The sequence below is a fragment of the Rattus norvegicus genome, chromosome 13 (assembly GCF_036323735.1).
Source record: "Rattus norvegicus strain BN/NHsdMcwi chromosome 13, GRCr8, whole genome shotgun sequence".
NCBI classification, from domain to species: domain Eukaryota; kingdom Metazoa; phylum Chordata; class Mammalia; order Rodentia; family Muridae; genus Rattus; species Rattus norvegicus.
In genome coordinates, this window is record NC_086031.1 from 2,957,072 (window position 1) to 2,976,723 (window position 19,652).

At 36.4% G+C, this 19,652-nt stretch overlaps 1 protein-coding gene across 1 annotated transcript; it reads left to right on the top strand.

Moving 5' to 3' along the window:
- Positions 1-8,955: 8,955 nt before the first annotated feature.
- On the top strand, positions 8,956-14,486 carry Hmgb1l4 (high mobility group box 1 like 4). The gene has a single exon (XM_039091195.2). It carries the CDS (start codon positions 9,007-9,009, stop codon positions 9,580-9,582), a length of 576 nt encoding a protein of 191 aa, XP_038947123.1. The 5' UTR covers positions 8,956-9,006; the 3' UTR covers positions 9,583-14,486.
- Positions 14,487-19,652: the final 5,166 nt, after the last annotated feature.

Genomic DNA, 19,652 nt, shown 5'->3' on the forward strand with positions numbered 1-19,652 from the left:
CTAATTTCCAGAATGGTTGTACCAGTCTGCAATCCCACCAACAATGGGGGAGTGTTCCTCTTTCTCCACATCCTCAATAACATTTGCGATCCCCTGTGTTTTTGATCTTAGCCATTCTCATTGGTGTGAGGTGAAATCTCAGGGTTGTTTTGATTTGCATTTCCCTTATGACTAAAGATGTTGAACATTTCTTTAGGTGTTTCTCAGCCATTCGGCATTCCTCAGCTGTGAATTCTTTGTTTAGCTCTGAACCCCATTTTTTAGTAGGGTTATTTGTCTTCCTGCGGTCTAACTTCTTGAGTCCTTTGTAAATTTTGGATATAAGGCCTCTATCTGTTGTAGAATTGGTAAAGTTCTTTTCCCAATCTGTTGTTGCCGTTTTGTCCTAACCACAGTGTCCTTTGCCTTACAGAAGCTTTGCAGTTTTATGAGATCCCATTTGTCGATTCTTGATCTTAGAGCATAAGCCATTGGTATTTTGTTCAGGAAATTTTTTCCAGTGTCCATGTGTTCCAGATGATTCCCTAGTTTTTATTCTATTAGTTTGAGTATTTCTGGTGGGATGTGGATGTCCTTGATCCACTTGGACCTAAGCTTTGTACAGGGTGATAAGCATGGATCGATCTGCATTCTTCTACATGTTGACCTCCAGTTGAACCAGCACCATTTGCTAAAAATACCGTCTTTTTTCCATTTGCTGGTTTGGTTCCTTTGTCAATAATAAAGTGCCCATAGGTGTGTGGGTTCATTTCTGGGTCTTATATTCTGTTCCATTGGTCTATCTCTCTGTCTCTGTACCAATACCATGCAGTTTTTATCACTATTGCTCTGTAACACTGCTTGAGTTCAGGGATAGTGATTCCCCCTGAAGTCCTTTTATTGTTGAGGATAGTTTTAGCTATCCTTGGTTTTTTGTTATTCCAGATGAATTTGCAAATTGTTCTGTCTAGCTCTTTAAAGAATTGGATTGGTATTTTGATGGGGATTGCATTGAATCTGTAGATCGCTTTTGGTAAAATGGCCATTTTTACTATATTAATCCTGCCAATCCATGAGCATGGGAGATCTTTCCATCTTCTGAGGTCTTCTTCAATTTCTTTCTTCAGAATCTTGAAGTTATTATTGTACAAATCTTTTACTTGCTTGGTTAAAGTCACACCGAGGTACTTTATATTATTTTGGTCTATTATGAAGGGTTTCGTTTCCCTAATTTCTTTCTCGGTTTGTTTCTCTTTTGTGTAGAGGAAGGCTACTGATTTATTTGTGTTAATTTTATACCCAGCCACTTTGCTGAAGTTGTTTATCAGCTTTAGTAGTTCTCTGGTGTAACTTTTGGGATCACTTAAATATACTATCATATCATCTGCAAATAGTGATATTTTGACTTCTTCTTTTCCGATCTGTATCCCCTTGACCTCCTTTTTTTGTCTGATTGCTCTGGCTAGGACTTCAAGAAATATATTGAATAAGTAGGGAGAGAGTGGGCAGCCTTGTCTAGTCCCTGATTTTAGTGGGATTGCTTCAAGTTTCTCTCCATTTAGTTTAATGTTAGCAACTGGTTTGCTGTATATGGCTTTTACTATGTTTAGGAATGGGCCTTGAATTGCAATTCTTTCCTGGACTTTTATCATGAAGCAGTGTTGAATTTTTTCAAATGCTTTCTCAGCATCTAATGAAATGATCATGTGGTTTTGTTCTTTCAGTTTGTTTATATAATGGATCACGTTGATGGTTTTCCGTATATTAAACCGTCCCTGCATGCCTGGGATGAGGCCTACTTGATCATGGTGGATGATTCTTTTGATGTGCTCTTGGATTCGGTTCGCCAGAATTTTATTGAGTATTTTTGTGTTGATATTCGTAAGGGAAATTGGTCTGAAGTTCTCTTTCTTTGTTGGGTCTCTGTGTGGTTTAGGTATAAGAGTAATTGCGGCTTCATAGAAGGAATTTGGTAGTGCTTCATCTGTTTCAATTTTGTGGAATAGTTTGGATAGTATTAGTATGAGGTCTTCTATGAAGATCTGATAGAATTCTGCACTAAACCCATGTGAACCTGGGCTCTTTTTGGTTGAGAGACCTTTAATGACTGCTTCTATTTCCTTAGGAGTTGTGGGGTTGTTTAACTGGTTTATCTGTTCCTGATTTAACTTCGGTACTTGGTATCTGTCTAGGAAATTGTCCATTTCCTGCAGATTTTCAAGTTTTGTTGAATATAGGCTTCTATAGTAAGATCTGATGATTTTTTGAATTTCCTCTGAATCTGTAGTATGTCTCCCTTTTCATTTCTGATTTTGTTAATTTGGACACACTCTCTGTGTCCTCTCATTAGTCTGGCTAAGGGTTTATCTATCCTGTTGATTTTCTCAAAGAACCAACTTTTGGTTCTGTTGATTCTTTCTATGGTCCTTTTTGTTTCTACTTGGTTGATTTCAGCTCTGAGTTTGATTATTTCCTGTCTTCTACTCCTCCTTGGTGTATTTGCTTCTTTTTGTTCTAGAGCTTCTAGGTGTGCTTTCAAGCTGCTGACATATGTTCTCTCCTGTTTCTTTCTGAAGGCACTCAGCACTATGAGATTTCCTCTTAGCACAGCTTTCATTGTGTCCCATAAGTTTGGATATGTTGTTCATTCATTTTCATTAAATTCTAAGAAGTCTTTAATTTCTTTCTTTAGCTTCCTTGACCAGGTCATCGTTGAGTAGAGCATTGTTCCAATTCCACGTATATTTTGGCATTCTTCCCTTATTGTTACTGAAGACCAGCTTTGGGCTGTGGTGGTCTGATAGCATGCATTGGACTATTTATATCTTTCTGTACCTGTTGAGGCCCTTTTTTTGACCAATTATATGGTTAGTTTTGGAGAAAGTACCATGAGGAGGTGAGAAGACTGTCTATCCTTTTGCTTTAGGATAGAATGTTTCAAAAATATCTGTTAAGTCCATTTTGTTCATAACTTATCTGAGTCTGTCTATATCTCGGTTTAATTTCTGTTTCCATGGTCTGTCCATTGATGAGAGTGGGGTGTTGAAATCTCCTACTATTATTGTGTGAGGTGCAATGTGTGTTTTAAACTTTAGTAAGGTTTCTTTTACGTAAGTAGGTTCCCTTGTATTTGGGGCATAAATATTTAGGATTGAGAGTTCAACTTGGTGGATTTTTCCTTTGATGAATATGAAGTGTCCTTCCTTATCTTTTTTGATGACTTTTAGTTGAAAATTGATTTTATTTGATATTAGAATGGCTACTCCAGCTTACTTCTCCTGACCATTTGCTTGGAAAGTTGTTTTCCAGCCTTTCACTCTGAGGTAGTGTCTGTCTTTGTCACTGAAGTGTGTTTCCTGTAGGCAGCAGAATGCAGGGTCCTCGTTGCATATCCAGTTTGTTAATCTATGTCTTGTTATTGGGGAATTGAGGCCATTGATGTTGAGAGATATTAAGGAATAGTGATTATTGCTTCCTGTTATATTCATACTCGGATGTGAGGTTATGTTTGTGTGCTTTTCTTGTCTTTGTTTTGTTGCCAAGATGATTAGTTTCTTGATTCTTCTAGGGTGTAGCTTGCCTGCTTATGTTGGGCTTTACTATTTATTATCCTTTTTAGCGCTGGATTTGTAGAAAAATATTGTGTAAATTTGGTTTTGTTATGGAATATCTTGGATTCTCCATCTATGTTAGTTGAGAGTTTTGTAGGATACAGTAACCTGGGCTGGCATTTGTGTTCTCTTTTAGGATGTGTATATCATCTGTCCAGGATCTTCTGGCTTTCATAGTCTCTGGCGAAAATTATGGTGTGATTCTGATAGGTCTCCCTTTATATGTTACTTGACCTTTTTCCCTTACTGCTTTTAATATTCTTTCTTTATTTTGTGCATTTGGTGTTTTGACTCTTATGTGACAGGAGGAATTTCTTTTCCTGTCCCATCTATTGGGAGTTCTGTATGCTTCTTGTATGCTTATGGGTATCTCTCTTTTTTTAAAGATTTATTTATTTATTCCATGTATAAGAATACACTGTAGCTATCTTCAGACACACCAGAATTGGGCATTGGATCACATTACAGATGGTTGTGAGCCACCATGTGGTTGCTGGGAATTGAACTCAGGTCCATTGGAAGAGCAGTCAGTGCTCTTAACCACTGAGCTATCTCTCCAGCCCTGTATCTCTTTCTTTAGGTTAGGGAAGATTTCTTCTATGATTTTGTTGAAGATATTTACTGGTCCTTTGAGCTGGGAGTCTTCACTCGCTTCTACACCTATTAGCCTTAGGTTTGATCTTCTAATTGAGTCCTGGATTTCCTGTATGTTTTGGACCAGTAGCTTTTTCTGCTTTACATTATCTTTGACAGTTTAGTCGATGATTTCTATGGAATATTCTGCTCCTGAGATTCTCTCTTCTATCTCTTGTATTTTGTTGGTGAAGCTTGTATCAACAGCTCCTTGTCTCTTCTTTTCGTTTTCTATATCCAGTGTTGCTTCCATGTGTTCTTTCTTGATTGCTTCTATTTCCATTTTTAATTCCTTCAACTGTTTGATTCTGTTTTCCTGGAATTCGTTCAGAGATTTTTGTGATTCCTCTCTGTAGGCTTCTACTTGTTTATTTATGTTTTCCTGGTTTTCTCTAAGTGAGTTCTTCATGCCTTTCTTGAAGTCCTCCAGCATCATGATCAAATATGATTTTGAAACTAGATCTGGTGTGTTTGGATATTCGGTGTTTGCTTTGGTGGGAGAATTGGGCTCCGATGATGCCATGTATTCTCAGTTTTTGTTTCTTGGGTTCCTGGGCTTGCCTCTCGCCATCAGATTATCTCTAGTGTTACTTTGTTCTGCTATTTCTGACAGTGGCTAGACTGTCCTATAAGCCTGTGTGTCAGGAGTGCTGTAGACATGTTTTCCTGTTTTCTTTCAGCCAGTTATGGGAACAGAGTTTTCTGCTTTTGGGCGTGTAGTTTTTCCAATCTACATGACTTCAGCTGTTCCTGTGGGCCTGTGTCTTGAGTTTACCAGTCAGGTCACTTGGAACAGGAAGGTTTGTCTTACCTGTGGTCCCGGGGCTCAAGTTTGATCATGGGGTATTGCTTATGAGTTCTCCGTGGGGGCATCAACCAAGAAGATCTGCGCAGCTCTTTCCGCGAGCTTCAGTGCACCAGGGTTCCAGATGACATTTGGTGTTTTACTCTGGAATATGTAATGTGGGCAGATTGTAGTCTCTTCTGGTTTCCCAGGTGTGTCTGTCTCTCTGAAGGTTTAGCTCTCCCTCCCACGGGATTTGGGTGCAGAAAACTGTTTGTCTGGTTGGTCCCTTCAGGTTCCAATGGTGTCTCAGATGCAGGGGACCTGCTGCTCCTGTGTGCTTATCTCCAGGTATCCTGTATTTCTTTAAGGGAGTTATTTATGTCCTTCTTAAAGTTCTCTATCATCATTATGAAATGTTGTTTTAATACAAGTCTTGCTTTTCCATTGTGCTTGCACTTCCTGTATTTGCTTTTGTGGGAAAACTGGGGCTCTGATGATGGCTAATGGTTTTGGTTTCTGTTGCTTAGGTTGTTGTGCTTCCCTTAGCTATCAGGTTGTCTCTTGTCTTACCTTGTCTTGCTTTATCTGACAGTGGAGTGAACCTTTTGTCAGCCTGTGTGTCAGCACTCCTGTAGACCTGTTTTCTCTCAGCCAGATTTTGGAAAAAATGAGTTGTGTGTGTGAGATAGCTCAGAGTGTAGACAGAAATCCGAAATATCCTGTCACAGACTGCTCCTGGGTTTGTGTTCCCTGAAGCCTCCAGGTGGTTTACTTGTAGCAGAAGACATGGTCTTACCTCTGCTCTCAGGTGTGTCAGAGTTCCTGGTGATTAGCTTTCAGCTCTTGGTGCAGTCAGGTACAGGACCTTGCCAGCTTCTAGGTTCCTGTGCCCAGATGGCACAGAGGGCACTAGGTGCATTCCTCTTGGGCCAAGAATGTGAACAGAAGTAGTTTTCTGCCATGAAATATCAGGATTGTCTGCACATCTGTGAGTCCAGTTCTCTACCTCAAGGAATTTGGGTACAGAAAGTTCTGAGACAGGCAGAAACCTTTCTATTTTAAGAAAGTTTTTGTCAGCTCATTAAAGATTGGGTAGTCTTTTGATTGCATGTAATACTTTAATTATCACATTTTCATTCACATATATATTTCAAAATATTTTTGTATATGGTATAATGTATTCATTTTTCTCTACATACTAAACCTCTAATTTTGGAATGTTCTTAAAACATTGAAATTAATTCACTGAATGCTGGTACTGTTATATTAGTGTGATTAAATATTTTATTTATTTCATACTTTCTCTTTAATTATCTAATGTTCAATGGAGTATAGCAATATAATGAATTTTGAAATGAAATCATATGTTCTATAACAAGATATTTATCAGTTATAACTGATGGCCTCTTCGCTCATCTCATGAGAATAACATGTAGAAGGAATTACTCTTGAATAGTGTCAAACGTAGTCCCTAACACTGTGGTAAAAATGGAAAAGAAGACACAGAGAAAAAAATGAAATACAATAGTTAAAATTAGGTTGTGCAACTCTAGCTCAGTTCATAGAGTACTCACTCAGATCACCTACACAGAGATCTCTGGGTTTCATCTTATAAACCTAGTATAATAACATATGACTTTAATCTCAGCACTCAGAAGGCAGGAGGTAGGAGGATCAGTAGTTCAATGTTATTTCCACTGTATAATGACTTTAAGATGGCTTTAAAATACATGAAAACCCCTCTTCAAACCAACCAAACAAAGTAAAACAAAAATCAGCTGCAACACTGTATATAGGCATAACAACATTTCACAAAATAAGCTCTAAATAAATGGTTTATATTTATAGTGCTAGATAACAGAGTGTCTAACACAACTGTAAAAGGTCTCAAATGTTTAAAAAAACAAACAAATAAAGCTACCAAAATCCTCAAGGAATATGTGTAAGTAAAATCACAATGGAAAAATGAATCTGAATGCTAAAATTTTGCAGGAATGATATCTATATATCGAGAAAGAAAACAGCTGAAGAAAGTCTGACATGCTTGGCTAGGTAAAAATCCTCAAACACCATGGCAAAATTATAATCTCTTAGTGAAAAAAAAAAGTTGCCCAATTGACTTTATTATTTTTTTGAAAAATTTTTGCAATGAATTTTGACCCAGCTTCTCACAAGATCCACCCATTTGCCTGCCTAAACGTTTGCTTTCTCTTCACCTCACCAATTATCCAGCCTATTTTGTGCTGTTCATTTGGTTTTGCATGTGTGGCATTCCACTAATCATGGGACAACACTTGGCAGAAAACAGGCATTCCAATTCTCAGGAGTCAATTACTTATAGTGCGTTTGGTGAGACTTTATGTCTACCTGCACTCTCTATGCTGGAGTTCATCTGACTTGACCTTGCATAGTTCTTGTGAGCAGTACTGCCAGTCAAAAATTTGAAAATTAAAAAGCAATTACTTGAATGGGCAAATTTATTTCTAAACCATTTCCAGCAAACTAAAATATTGTTTTTGATGTGTTAATATATTAATCTAAAAAGAAACATAAAAAACAAAACCCATCAGGTAATTAGTAATCAAAAGACACAAAAGATTTAAAATGAAATAGTTCACACAATACATACTGACATTAATGCTATTTGACACTCATAACTATTAGGAAAATGTGACATAAAATTCCAGTGAGATGCCAATACTTTCAACAGAATGGTCACAGTTTCACTCATATTTTGCTGACAGAATATAGTATCCTGTTTTCTGTGGACTAGTTTGACAGTTTCATACAAACTCAGTCTACTATATCATCCCAAACAGCAACTATGCACGATGCCTAGACAGGGGAGTAGAGAATTTCATTCTTGTGATTTCTACATGTGAATTGTATGGCACTTTTACTCTGAGTTTCTATAAACTAGAGAATATTTAGTGCATTAATGGGTAAATTAATAACCAATTTTCAATACCATTTCTCCATGGATCCTTATTCTGAACCTGAAATAGGTGTCTTATTGATTTACTTTATACTTATTAATATACATCTTTGAAGAGGAAGCAATCAAAAGCAAAATGCTACATGTGTGATTCCAAGATTCCATTTGTCTAAATGCTGACATGACAAGATAAAGAAAGTATTATTTGTGTTTCCAATGAAGTGGTATAGAAGAAAAGAGAGGAGTGGCCTTGGTCACAAAAGGAGACATAGTGCTGCAAATATTATACACATCACCTACACTGTTGTATGTGTTTGTATGTGCATGTTGTGATATTAGAAATATGGACTTTTCAAGGTTCTTCCAATGAAGCAATAAGCCAGTGAACATACAGTATCTCTTTATAATATCTTATAGTTATACAAGAATATTTTTAACTCATTAAGAAATAATAAATGTATAGCTGGGCATGGTATTTCAAGAGGATAATTAGCTCATGATGTAATCTTGGCTACTTAGGCAGGAAGTTGGTGAGTGTGAAGCTATCAAGAGCTACTTAGTGAGGCTATACAAAGAGGCAAACTGGAGGAGGGGGAGAAATTTGTTTACTAAGGAAGAAAGGAAGGGCATGAAAGAGCAGGCAAGAAAGAAGGAATTAAGGAAAGGAAGGGATGGGCTAAGTAAGATTCTAGAAAGGGAAAGAAAGAGGAAGAGTAAAATAGGGGCGATAAATTGTGATATTCACTGAATGATTCATTGGTATGAGTCTGATCAAACAATAAAGTGAAATAAAGGGAAAAAATATCTCTAAGCCATAAGAGCAATAAGAAGGTAAGGTCACAAAAAGAAGAACTCTAAAAATTGTTAATAATTCATTATGCATCCTAGATTACCATTATATAGACCAAACATCATTTAATTGAAAGGAAAAAAAGAATACTAGAAACTCAGCCTAAGCTTAATTGTAGTTGATCTTGACAAAATGATTTTTTTTTCTTTTTGCAGCTAGTGCCTGGTGAGAGGTTGCCTTCAATTTTTCTTATTCTTGATATTGGTGACTCATGAGAGCCCAACATTTACGCCAGGGCAAGCAAGAGCCAGATGGACATTGGGCAACTCTGTGCCTCGCGGAGGAAAATCAACTAAACAATGGCAATGGTGATCCTAAGAAGCCAAGAGACAAAATGTCCTCATATGCATTCTTTGTGCAAACCTGCCAAGAGGAGCACAAGAAGAAGCACCCGTATGCTTCTGTCAACTTCTCAGAGTTCTCCAAGAAGTGCTCAGAGAGGTGCAAGACCGTGTCTTTTAAAGAAAAGGGGAGATTTGAAGATATGGCAAAGGATGACAAGGCTCGTTATGAAAGAGAAATGAAAACTTACATTCCCGCCCCCAAAGAGGAGACCGAAAAGAAGTTCAAGTACCCCAATGCCTCCAAGAGGCCTCCTTCGGCCTTCTTCTTGTTCTGTTCTGAGTACCGCCCAAAAATCAAAGGCGAGCATCCTGGCTTATCCATTGGTGATGCTGCAAAGAAACTAGGAGAGATGGGGAACAACACTGCCCCGGTTGACAAGCAGCTCTATGAGAAGAAGGCCACCGAGCTGAAAGAGAAGTACGAGAAGGATATTGCTGCCTAAAGAGCTAAAGGAAAACCTGATGCAAAGAAAAAGGGGGTGGACAAGGCTGAGAAGAGCAAGAAAAAGAAGGAAGAGGAAGATGATGAAGAGGATGAGGAAGAGGAGGAAGAAGAGGAAGACAAAGAAGATGATGAATAAGTTGGTTCTAGCACAGTTTTATTTTTCTTCTCTATAAAGCATTTAACCCCCCTGTAAAAAATTCACTCCTTTTAAACAAAATAATTGAAATGTAAGGCTGTGTAAGATTTGTTTTTAAACTGAACAGTGTCTTTTGTTGTGTAGTTAACACACTAACAAATGTGTCTTTAGCTAGCCCTGTCCTGGTGGTATTTTCAATAGCCACTAACCTTGCCTGGTACAGTCTGGGGATTGTAAATTGGCATGGAAATTAAATCAGGTTCTTATTGGTGCACAGCACAAATTAGTTCTATATGGGAACAGTAGTTTGGTTTTGGTTTCTTTTTTTGTTTGTTTGTTTTTGTTTTTTTCTTTTGGTTTTCTTTTCTTTCTTTCTTTTTTTTTTTTTTTCCATCTTCAGCTGTCTCTCATGCAGCTTACAGGAAGGTAATTGTTATTCTGTTAACTGAATACCACTCTGTAATTGCGAAAAAATGGCGACTGTTTTGTTGACATTCTGAATGCTCCTAAGTAAATACAAATTTTTTATTAACAACAACAACAACAACAACAACAACAACAACAACAACAAAACCAAAAGAATTACAGCAGGAGAGAAGACACATTCATCAGCCGCACCAGTGCTGAGACTTTACTGCATTCCTTATACCTAATGAATAAACAAAATCCATCCTTCTGCCTATGAGCAAATAAATGTGTCTTTCAGGATAGATATTTAATTTTATGTGAACTTTTGGGCACACAGTTCACAAAAGAATTAAAGCATTATTGTGAATCATCATCAACTTCTAAATATGCATTATGCATTTTTTCTTATTTTTAGCCACATTTTTTTGTTGATGGTGCCAATATACTAATGGAACAGATTAAATAATGTATTTGGACCTGAACTTACTTTATATAATATCACAGTAACAATGAAGAATAAATTGAATTGACAGTCCCCTCGTAATCACAATTATACAAAAGTACCACACTGAATTAATTAATGTTGGTTATCATCCTTTTTTTTATGAAATATAGTACTCAGAAAAACATAATAGAGAAAGCCAGACATGCCATATTGAAGGTGTTCTTGTCTTTTTATTCATTTACAAAGTGAAAATAATAGATTGTGAAGGCAGGAACATTACTCATGTGCCATTCAATCCCATGGAGCTGGTAAAGTCTGAGTGTATATGTTTGTATGTGATTGATAGTATTCTCTTTCTGGCCCATTTTCAAGATTTAAATGACTTTTATTTGAAGATTGTTTTACATGTTGCATTTTTTTCATTCTGATTAAGAAAAATGACTACATAAATAGTGACACAAAACAAAAAACCTGTAATGAAGTCATGAATGATTAGCATGAAATTTTGCAGAATAGATGTACTTGTCTTCCGTAACAAACGGAGACTCTACCTAAACTAAGAAAAATTTGGGGGTAACAGCAAGAACTCAGTGGTTATGAATGATTGTTTTGCATGAAGATCCATGTAACAAGCATAGATATATTCACTGCTCTTCCCATGACAGGGACAGGAGAATATTTGATATTTAATGGCCTCTAGCCGAACTAGAGATTTACTGTAGTCCTTGTCTCAATGATTTAGGGAGAATACAGAGCAGGACCCCTGCATCTGTTGTCTAATTCATGTGAATCACGCATACAGATAAGCATGAGTGCAGAAATACATCATATTTACTCATAAAACTACTGATAGTATTGTTTTTAAAAGTAACATAAAACATTTTTAAATTACATTTTGGTGTGTGTGTGCATGTATATATGAGTGTGTGGATATGTGTACAATATATAATATAATATATAATATATAATATGTGTGAGTACATCACAATGCAGATATAAAAAAGTTAGAGGACAAAATTAAGAGTCTATTATATTCTTGTACTTAATGAATCCTGAGGATAGAACTCAGTCCTCCAGTCTTGGCAACCGGTGTCTTTACCTGATAAACTGTTTCACTGGCTCATGATACTATTTGATAAAATATTTTGCAAGTGTAGGAGGTTAGAAAAAGTACTGTGTTAGCTTGTCTGTTTATCATGTGCTCAACATGAAATTGACATGTATAAGATAAATGTACATGTATATATTTGTGTTTATGCATATGACATATACTGTCCTACAAATATTTAAACTGTTGCATAATACATACTAAAGTTAATTTAACAGGTACAAGCATGGCAAACACAGTAGAATATCATGAATATTGAAGACAGTTTTTGCTCTTTTACCTTTTTTCCTGTCTTGTATATTGAACAAAAAAACAATTAAAAGGAACAAATAGAAAATGCAAAGAAAACATAACAAACAACAACAAAAGATATATTCTTCAAGCTAACCTTCAAGGTCCATGCTCACATTTGTCCACATCCTCCTGAGATTGACTACAGAGATCCACACATCAAAATATTCAAATGTTGAAATCACCCCCCACCATTTGGCTATTCTAAACATCAACACTAATACAAATTTATCAAACCCATCCTAACACAGATTTTCCCCTTTTGCATTTATAAATTAAAAGATGCTGATAGATCTGCCTTCTCTCCATGACAAATGACTCATCCCTTCTCCCTTGTTCTCTATCTCCTATCATTGTCATTAATTCGCTCCTTTTTTTCTTTGAGGCAAATAAATCTTATTAGTGATAAGAACTTCTTGAGTATATTGAGTTAATTTGGAAGTCCTTATACATATATACAATCTGCAACCTGCTACATTGTAATATATGCATATTTACATATATAATTATACCTTCATACATACACACATATAAGAATTACATCATAAAACATGAAAGAGAAAGCATTAAAAGTTATAAATGTAAAATGTCAGAATATTTTATGTCTAACTTGTGTGTACCTCAGATACCAATTTCTCATTAGCAAATTCAGACATTATTACAAACTTATAAATTTTGCTATTTATTTAAAATTTTAATAACTAAATCTTTGCTTTTTTGTAATTTCAGGGTGCCAGTTTCTGCCCACACTCTGCATTGTCAAATCTATCATCTTTAAAGAAAATCAGATCTTATTGATCCTATGTTTCCTTTGTAAACAGCTGTGAATTTATGATGTCAGTAATTATATAGTGAGGATTCCCTACATGACTTTCTTATGCAGCCCACTGGGAAGTTTGGGACAACTATATTAATTTTTGTACTTTCCCCTTTGGAAATGTATTTTTGGCTTGATATGTTACACATATGTGAGGCTATCTTAAATGAGTTAAATGAGATGGAAAAATTCCATAAAACATGAAATGAACAGAATTCTATCGCTGTTCACTGAACTGTCTAATAGCAAAGAAAATCCTGACAGACTAAGGTAATGATTCTACTCAAATACAACTTGATGAACCAATGAGCTTTATTGTGGTCACTCACAAGCCCATATATAGGATGTTACAGGAGTATATGTTAGGATATCTTGCAGTATAAGGAAAACAATCTTAAGCAGCTACACTAATAACTGAGACACCAACAAGGCACCATATATGGGCTGAATCAAGGTCTCCAGCATATATATGGAAGAAGACTGCCTTGTCTAGTCTCAGTGGGAGAAAATATACTTAATCCTCAAGACACTTGAGGCCTTAGGGAAAGAGTGGTCTGGAGGTTGGTGAGACCGTCTTCATGGCATTGGGGAGGAGGCATCAGATGAGGAACTGTGAGAGAGGGGACTGATATTTTGTGGCAAGTATTAGAATGTAAATAAATAAAGCAAATTTTTAAAAACACACTTGAGGCAGAAAACATGCATGAAAATTGAATCTGGAGACCTTCTGCACATCTTCAAGGTAGCCAGAACAAATGAAGAATCACTTCCTTCAACTGGACTGTGAATCTGATCCCCAGCAGGAGATGACTGCTTCCATAACTGTGGAGATGGGCCACATGTGTATGAAGTTTCAGCTTCCTAGGCATTTGCTGATTTTCTTTTCGAAACTGCAAAATCCCTCTTTCTGACTCATGTAGAAAATTATATACTTTGGAGGAAGCTACTATATTTCATTTTACTCACTCATTCTTTCCCATTCTGTCAAATTTCTGAACATATATTTCAGTCTTTGCCAAAGAATATTATAGTTTTCAAATCACTGTATATTTTCTTCATTTCTTTTCAAGTCTTTACATTCTAGGAACTATAGGTCATGGAAGACATGAGAAAATGGTTTTGAAAGTACATGTGAGCTAAAGGAATTTGACATGTTCTTATTCTCCTTCAATGTGTAAGCCAAACATGTAACCTAAAGGAAATCAGAGATAATTATTGTATTTCCTCAAAATGTGAGTAAGTTTTCCTTTGTAAAGTTATTACATTGCTGTAGTAAAGAATAATAGAACAAAGAGATGAATATTGTCATGCATTTGTGCAGGAAACTGAGCCTCCAGAGGCTCTTTAGAGAGTGAGTCCTGAGTTCACTTCCCCAATATATGTGAAGGCAGTGCATGGACATGGCTCTGTGCCTGTCTGGTGAGAAACAGGGTGGCAAAATCAGTGGAGATACCAAGAGCTTTCTGACTAGCCAGTCTACCTGAAATTCCTGTCTCAAGGAAACAAGGCAAAGTGATAGATGAAGCTATCATATATTCTTGTCTGTTTCCACATGTGCTCAGATGGGGGGAACTATTGGCACATTGACTTGAATATATTATACACACACACACACACACACACACACACAAACATATACACAAACACATATCATGTACATATAAATCCATCATCCTCACAAATATTTTACAAACACATACAGAATATACATTATACATATATACAACATGATGCTACACTCGCTTGAACATTTAAGGAGAAAAAAATTAGAAAGGGTACATATTATATACTTACCTGAAGTTTCCTGGCTAAGAGAGCATATGAAAAACTTCTGTTAGTCTTTGTAAAGAAGAGTCAGAATAAACAAAAGAGTGAAGCAACTTGTGAAATCTAAGTTTAAAGATAAAATTAGGCTAGCTGAAAAGTACATATCAGATGACATAGGCAGTGAATAGTAAGCTGAGAAAAATATAGCTACAACCTTCAAACCTTCCTAATGAAAGAGGAGAATAGAAAACTAAACTAGGCAGCCTTCATGAAAATAATGTACTGTACAACCCATTGTATTATCTCATAGTTCTTTCTCCAGGAATAGTTTTTTATTATTCTACATAACACAAAGAATTATTTGTCCTAGAGGTATTGATGTCTGTTTTCCTCTCAACCAGCTAGTTGAGGTGATTGTTCAATACAGGGCCTTGCCTCCCATTTGGCCCTATGATGTATGCTAACCTCTTCTCAAAAATTAATCTCATGATCTTTATTTAGTGAGATCCTCTGGGTTTCATTCTCTCAGTACCCTGAAGTTAAGTTTTTTCCTTAGTCAAAGTTTTTTAAAGAGTGGTAACATTGGATGGCATTGGTATTAGTAAACTGTACACAGGTTAGATATAGACCATGCCAATTCTGCCACTAGTTTCTTGGTCACTTAAACATAGATTACACAATTGAGCAGAAGGTATGCCATGCACATTAAATAGAATATATCCACTGCATATATGAATTACCAATTCCTGATTATATCATAGGGCAGGGATTGAGTTGGCAGACACCATGATAGTTATCCTTGGTTGTCAATTATTGATCTAAAACTGACTAGGAGCTAGGCCATTGGAAATACCATTCAAGTAGAAAAGCCACTCTAAATCTGGATGAAATCTTCTGGTGGAAAGCAGATAAAAGGAAGCCTGAAGGAAAAGATGTGTTTCATCTTACATTACCTCCCAATCTTGCCAGTGATTCCACGTTTTCTACTGTGACCACTGCTGGCTAAGCTTCTTTGGATTTCCTATGTGCACTTAAGACTAGCATCCTCCAGGTTGTCTGTTCTAGATTAGAACCAATCAGACATCCAGATGAATGGTCTCAGTAGATACTGTTTTCTCAGGTGCTTCAATATGAAGATACTCATTGTCTAAGTACACAGTCTCTAGAATGTAGACTCAACTAATAAATCAAGACATAATATATATTTGTTCCATAATTCTGTGTATTAAGAAGACCACTAAAACACATTAAGAAAGACTTAAAAGCTCAATTTTGAAAAAATAGAATACAATTAGGCTACAGATGCTGCGCATTTTAATTACAGGGGGAATGAGCATTTCAAGAACTAATGACATTTACAGCAACATGCCATTGTCATAGTAGTTTTATATGTAGTTATTTGTGTATAATGCAAATTACTGCTTTGTGTTATTGTACTGAACCATCTAATAGCTAATACCTCATGAAAGAAGATGAATTATCTTACACGATGTCAGTGATTGAAATAGTATCTTTAAAAATATTCAGCACAGCAGGGAACTAGGGTTACCACTCTGTTGATAAAGTACTTTGTTCACAAGCATGTAGATCAGCAGTCAACCTAAGGGTTAACATAGAAAACTAAGCATATTGTTACTTAACAATAATCCCAAGGGCAGTACAGATCCTTGGAGCTTACTGCCTAGCGAGCATTTTGTGGGACTGAGATTGACCAAAGACTTTCTAAGAAGCGTTGATAAAAGGAACATTAGTGGTGTTAATCTTTCAGTTTGTTTATATAGTGGATTATGTTGATGGTTTTTCATATATTACATAATCACTGCATGGCTGGGATGAAGCCTAGTTGATCTTAATGGATGATTGTTTTGATGTCTTCTTGGATTCAGTTTGCAAGAATTTTATTGAGTATCTTCGTGTCGAAATTCATAAGGGAAATTGGTCTGAAGTTCTCTTTCTTTGTTGAATCTTAGTGTGGTTTAGGTATAAGAGTAATTGTGGCTTCATAGAAGGAATTCGGTAGCACTTGATCTGTTTTACTTTTATGGAATAGTTTGGATAGTATTGGTATGACGTCTTCCAAGAAAGTCTGGTAGAATTCTACACTGAACCCATCTGGACCTGGGATCTTTTTGGTTGGTAGACCTTTAAAGACTGCTTCTATTTCTTTAGGAGTTATGGGGTGGTTTAAATGGTTTATCTGTTCCTGATTTAACGTTGGTACCTGGTATCTGTCTAGGAAATTGTCTTTTTCCAGGAGATTTTGAAGTTTTGTTGAATATAGTCTTTTGTAGCAGGATCTGATGATATTTGAATTTCCTCTGACTCTGTAGTTATGTCTCCATTTTCATTTCTGATTTTGTTAATTTGGACATGCTCTCTGTGCCCTCTCATTAGTCTGGCTAAGGGTTTATCTATCTTGTTGATTTTCTCACAGAAGCAATTTTTCATTCTGTTGATTCTTTGTATAGTCCTTTTTGTTTTGATTTGGTTGATTTCACCTCTAAGTTTGATTATTTCTTGCCTTCTACTCCTCCTAGATATATTTGCTTTTTTTTTGTTCTGGAGCTTTTAGGTGTGTGGTCAAGCTGCTGATATATGCTCTCTACTTTTTCTTTCTGCAGGGACTCAGAGCTATGAATTATTCTCTTAGCACAACTTTCATGGTGTCCCATAAGTGTGGGTATGTTGTTCCTTCATTTTCATTAAATTCTAAGAAGTCTTTAATTTCTTTCTTTATTTTTTCGTTATCAGGTTATCATTGAGTAGCTCATTGTTCAACTTGCACAGATGTGTGGGCGTTCTTCCACATGATCATTTCATTAGATGCTGAGAAAGCATTTGACAAAATTCAACACATCTTCATGATAAAAGTCCTGCAAAGAATAGGAATTCACGGCCCATACCAAAACATAGTAAAAGTTATATACAACAAACCAGTACCTAATATTAAACTAAATGGAGAGAAACTTCAAGCAATCCCACTAAAATCAGGGACTAGACAAGGCTGCCAACTCTCTCCCTACTTATTCAATATAGTTCTTGAAGTCCTAGCCAGAGCAATCAGACAACAAAAGGAGATCAAAAGGATATGGATTGGAAAAGAGGAAGTCAAAATATCACTATTTGCAGATGATATGATAGTATATTTAAGTGATCCCAAAAGTTCCACTAGAGAAATACTAAACATGATAAACAGATTGAGTGAAGTGGCTGGGTATAAAATTAACTCAATTAAAACAGTAGCCTTCCTCTACACAAAAGAGAAACAAGCCGAGAAAGAAATTAGGAAAACGAGACAGCCTTCATAATAGTCCCAGTGTGGGACTACTGGGACTATTATGAAATACCTCAGTGTGTCTTTAACCAGGCAAGTGAAAGATCTGTATTAAGAACTTTAAGCCTCTGAAGAAAGGAATTGAAGAAGATCTCAGAAGATGGAACATCTCCCATGCCATGGATTGGCAGGATTAATATAGTAAAAATGGCCATTTTACAAAAATGATCTACAGATTCAATGCAATACCCATCAAAATACCAATCCAATTCTTCAGAGATTTAGACAGAAAAATTTGTCAATTCATCTGTAATAATAAAAAACAAAGGATAGCTAAAACTATCCTCAACAGTAAAACGACTTCTGGGGGAATCACTATCCCTGAACTCAAGCAGTATTACAGAGCAATAATGATAAAACCTCCATGGAATTGGTACAGAGAGAGACAGATAGACCAGAGGCATAGAAATGAAGACCCAGAAATGAACCCACACACCAATGGTCACCTGATTTTTGAAAAAGGAGCCAAAACCATCCAATGGAAAAAAGATAGCATTTGCAGCAAATGGTGCTGGTTCAACTGGAGGTCAGGATACAGAGGAATGCAGATCGATCCATGCTTATCACCCTGCACAAAGCTTGAGTTCAAGTGGATAAAGGACCTCTATATCAAACCAGATACACTTAAACTAATAGAAGAAAAAAATGGGGAAGAATCTCGAACACATGGGCACTGGAGAAAATTTCCTGAAGAAAACAACAATGGCTTATGCTCTAAGATCAAGAATCAACAAATGGGATCTCATAAAACTGCAAAGCTTCTGTAAGGCAAAGGACACTGTGGTTAGGACAAAACAGCAACCAACAGATTGGGAAAAGATCTTTACCAACCCTACAACTGATAGCGGGCTTATATCCAAAATATGCAAAGAACTCAAGAAGTTAGACCCCAGGGAGACAAATAACCCTATTAAAAATAGGGTTCAGAGCTAAACAAAGAATTCACAGCTGAGGAATGCCCAATGGCTGAGAAATACCTTCAGAAATGTTGAAATATTTAATTATAAGGGAAATGCAATTCAAAACAACCCTGAGATATCATCTCACACCAGTGAGAATGGCTAAGAAAAAAAAACTCAGGTGACAACAAACGTTGGCAAGGATGTGGAGAAAGAGGAACACTCGTCCATTTTTGGTGGGATTGCAGACAATTACAACCATTCTGGAAATCAGTCTGGATATTCCTCAGAAATTTGGACATTTAACTATCTGAGGAAAGAGCTATACCTCCCTTGGGCACATACCCAAATATGCCCCAACTTATAATAAAGACACATTCTCCACTATGTTCATAGCAGCCTTATTTATAATAGCTAGAAGCTGGAAAGAACCCAGCTGCCCTTCAACACAGGAATTAATACAGAAAATGTGGTACGTGTATACAATGGACTATTACTAAGCTATCAAAAACAATGACTTTATGAAATTCGTAGGCAAATGGTTGGAAATGGAAAATATCATCCTGAGTGAGGTAACCCAATCACAGAAAAACACACGTGGTATGCACCAATTGATAAGTGGATATTAGCCCAAATGCTTGAATTACTCTAATGCACAGAACACAAGAAACTCAAGAAGGATGACCAAAATGAGAAGGCTTCACTTCTTCTTTAAAAGCGGAACAAGAACACCCTTGAGAGGGAATAGGGAGACAAATTTTAAAACAGAGGCAAAAGGAACACCCATTCAGAGCCTGCTCTACATGTCGCTCATACATATACAGCCCCCAAATTAGATAAGATGGATGAAGCAAAGAAGTGCA

Excerpts from the sequence above, each read along its gene's own strand:
- Hmgb1l4 (XM_039091195.2), top strand. The coding sequence starts at position 9,007 with ATGAGAGCCCAACATTTACGCCAGGGCAAGCAAGAGCCAGATGGACAT.